At 52.5% G+C, this 1,636-nt stretch overlaps 1 protein-coding gene and 1 long non-coding RNA gene across 8 annotated transcripts in view; one reads left to right on the top strand and one right to left on the bottom strand.

Annotated features, from left to right (window-relative positions):
- The window catches only part of LOC116073787, a 44,565-nt gene that overhangs the window by 22,490 nt on the left and 20,439 nt on the right, over nucleotides 1-1,636 (bottom strand). For all 3 annotated transcript variants that reach the window (XR_004111902.1, XR_004111903.1, XR_004111901.1), the window contains one exon: nucleotides 705-868. This is a non-coding gene — a long non-coding RNA (uncharacterized LOC116073787). The remainder of the gene's footprint in view (nucleotides 1-704; nucleotides 869-1,636) is intronic.
- The window catches only part of Tyk2 (tyrosine kinase 2), a 26,483-nt gene that overhangs the window by 18,104 nt on the left and 6,743 nt on the right, over nucleotides 1-1,636 (top strand). For all 5 annotated transcript variants that reach the window (XM_031345863.1, XM_031345866.1, XM_031345865.1 and 2 more), the window contains 2 exons: nucleotides 873-1,008; nucleotides 1,114-1,268. In XM_031345863.1, coding sequence (XP_031201723.1) covers nucleotides 873-1,008; nucleotides 1,114-1,268 — 291 coding nt within the window. The remainder of the gene's footprint in view (nucleotides 1-872; nucleotides 1,009-1,113; nucleotides 1,269-1,636) is intronic.

Here is a 1,636-nt window from a genome sequence, read left to right as displayed (position 1 = left end):
GCCTCCCTGCCTCTCTGCCTCTCTGCCTCTTTCTCTGCCTCCTGCCTCCCTGCCTCCCTGCCTCCCTGCCTCTCTGCCTCTCTGCCTCTGGAGATAATAGGAACACTCTCATTCCTGACATGCAACTCCAGTTTTGATCATGGCTCAGTCTGAAGGTGGCCTGTGTTTAGAGAGGGCTAACTGTACTTAAAGCACAATAGAGTAGGAAGCTGTAAGAATTGATCAGGTGGATCTGGAGAGATAATGGTAAAATGCTTGCTGTACAGCCATGAATCATATCCCTCGACGCTCACATTAAAATCCTATATCCCTAGCACTGGAGAGGCAAAGACAGGACTGCCTGGCTGGCTTCCCCAGTCAGTGAGCTCCAGATTCAATGTGAGACCCTGTCTCAAAGAATAAGATGAAGGGCAATTGGGGAAGACCCTTAGCATCCATCCCTAATATCCACATGCGTGCACACAAGCATACAACATACACAGAACACAGAAAGAATTGAGGGTCCGGTGAGTTGCTGATGTGGAGGTAAGGCACAGTTATATCTTGGGAATGAGGTAGAATTTGAAACGGGTGGGTGGGGCTGGCCTTACCTGACAGGAGAGGAAGGTTGCTGTGAGGAAACATTGGGAAGATTATTTTCTGGGGTGTGTGTGCGGGAGCAGCCTGTGTAAAGGAGCGTGCCTGGCATGTGTTTGGGGTCTTACCTTCTTGGCTTCCAGTGTGACTTTGTCCTGATAACCAATACTGTCATTCGACAACTGTCATGTTACACGGCTACCCCTCTGGGGAGGAGCCTTATAGGGTAGTGCTGGTGGGTGGGATCTAGGCCCAGTCGTGGAAACCACGCACTTTTCTCTTCTCTGCCACCCTAGGAGGACAAGAATCTGGTTCATGGGAATGTATGTGGCAGGAACATCTTGCTGGCTCGCCTGGGGCTGGAAGAGGGTACTAACCCCTTCATCAAGCTAAGTGATCCTGGTGTGGGCCAAGGGGCCCTCTCCAGGGAAGGTAAGTTCTGGAGTGGGGCTGGGCACAGGGATGACCTTTCTCTGTCTGTCCCCCTCCCTCCCCTGACCCCCACCCCATTGCTGATCTGTGATCTATGCTTCCCAGAGCGGGTGGAGCGCATCCCCTGGACAGCTCCGGAATGCCTGTCTGGAGGGGCCAATAGCTTGGGTACTGCCACAGACATGTGGGGCTTTGGTGCCACCCTTCTTGAGATCTGCTTTGATGGGGAGGCACCCCTACAGGGTCGTGGTCCCTCCGAGGTATGTCCTGGGGATTTCTATGGGTTTTGGAGGATTCTTGGGTCTATCTAAGTGGCTGAAAAGGGTTCATCAGAAGCAAAGGAAGAGCAGCCTTGATTTCAGACATAGCTTGTGCTGGGGGCATTAAAGCAGCTGAGCTGAGGACCGGGAGGAAGCCATGGTGCTGGGAGTAGCTTGGGAGTTACCTGCTCCAACTCAGCAGAGGCAGTCCTGACTCTATAGACTTTGCTAAGCTTAAGCTGCTTTCTCTGTAAAATGGGCTTTAAAAAGACCAGATACTGGGCTGGGCGGTTGTGGCGCACGCCTTTAATCCTAGCATTTGGGAGGTAGAGGCAGGCGGATTTCTGAATTCAAGGCCAGCCTGGTCT

The sequence above is a fragment of the Mastomys coucha genome, unplaced genomic scaffold, assembly GCF_008632895.1.
Source record: "Mastomys coucha isolate ucsf_1 unplaced genomic scaffold, UCSF_Mcou_1 pScaffold23, whole genome shotgun sequence".
Lineage (NCBI taxonomy): Eukaryota > Metazoa > Chordata > Mammalia > Rodentia > Muridae > Mastomys > Mastomys coucha.
This window is presented reverse-complemented; position numbering and strand designations above follow the sequence as displayed.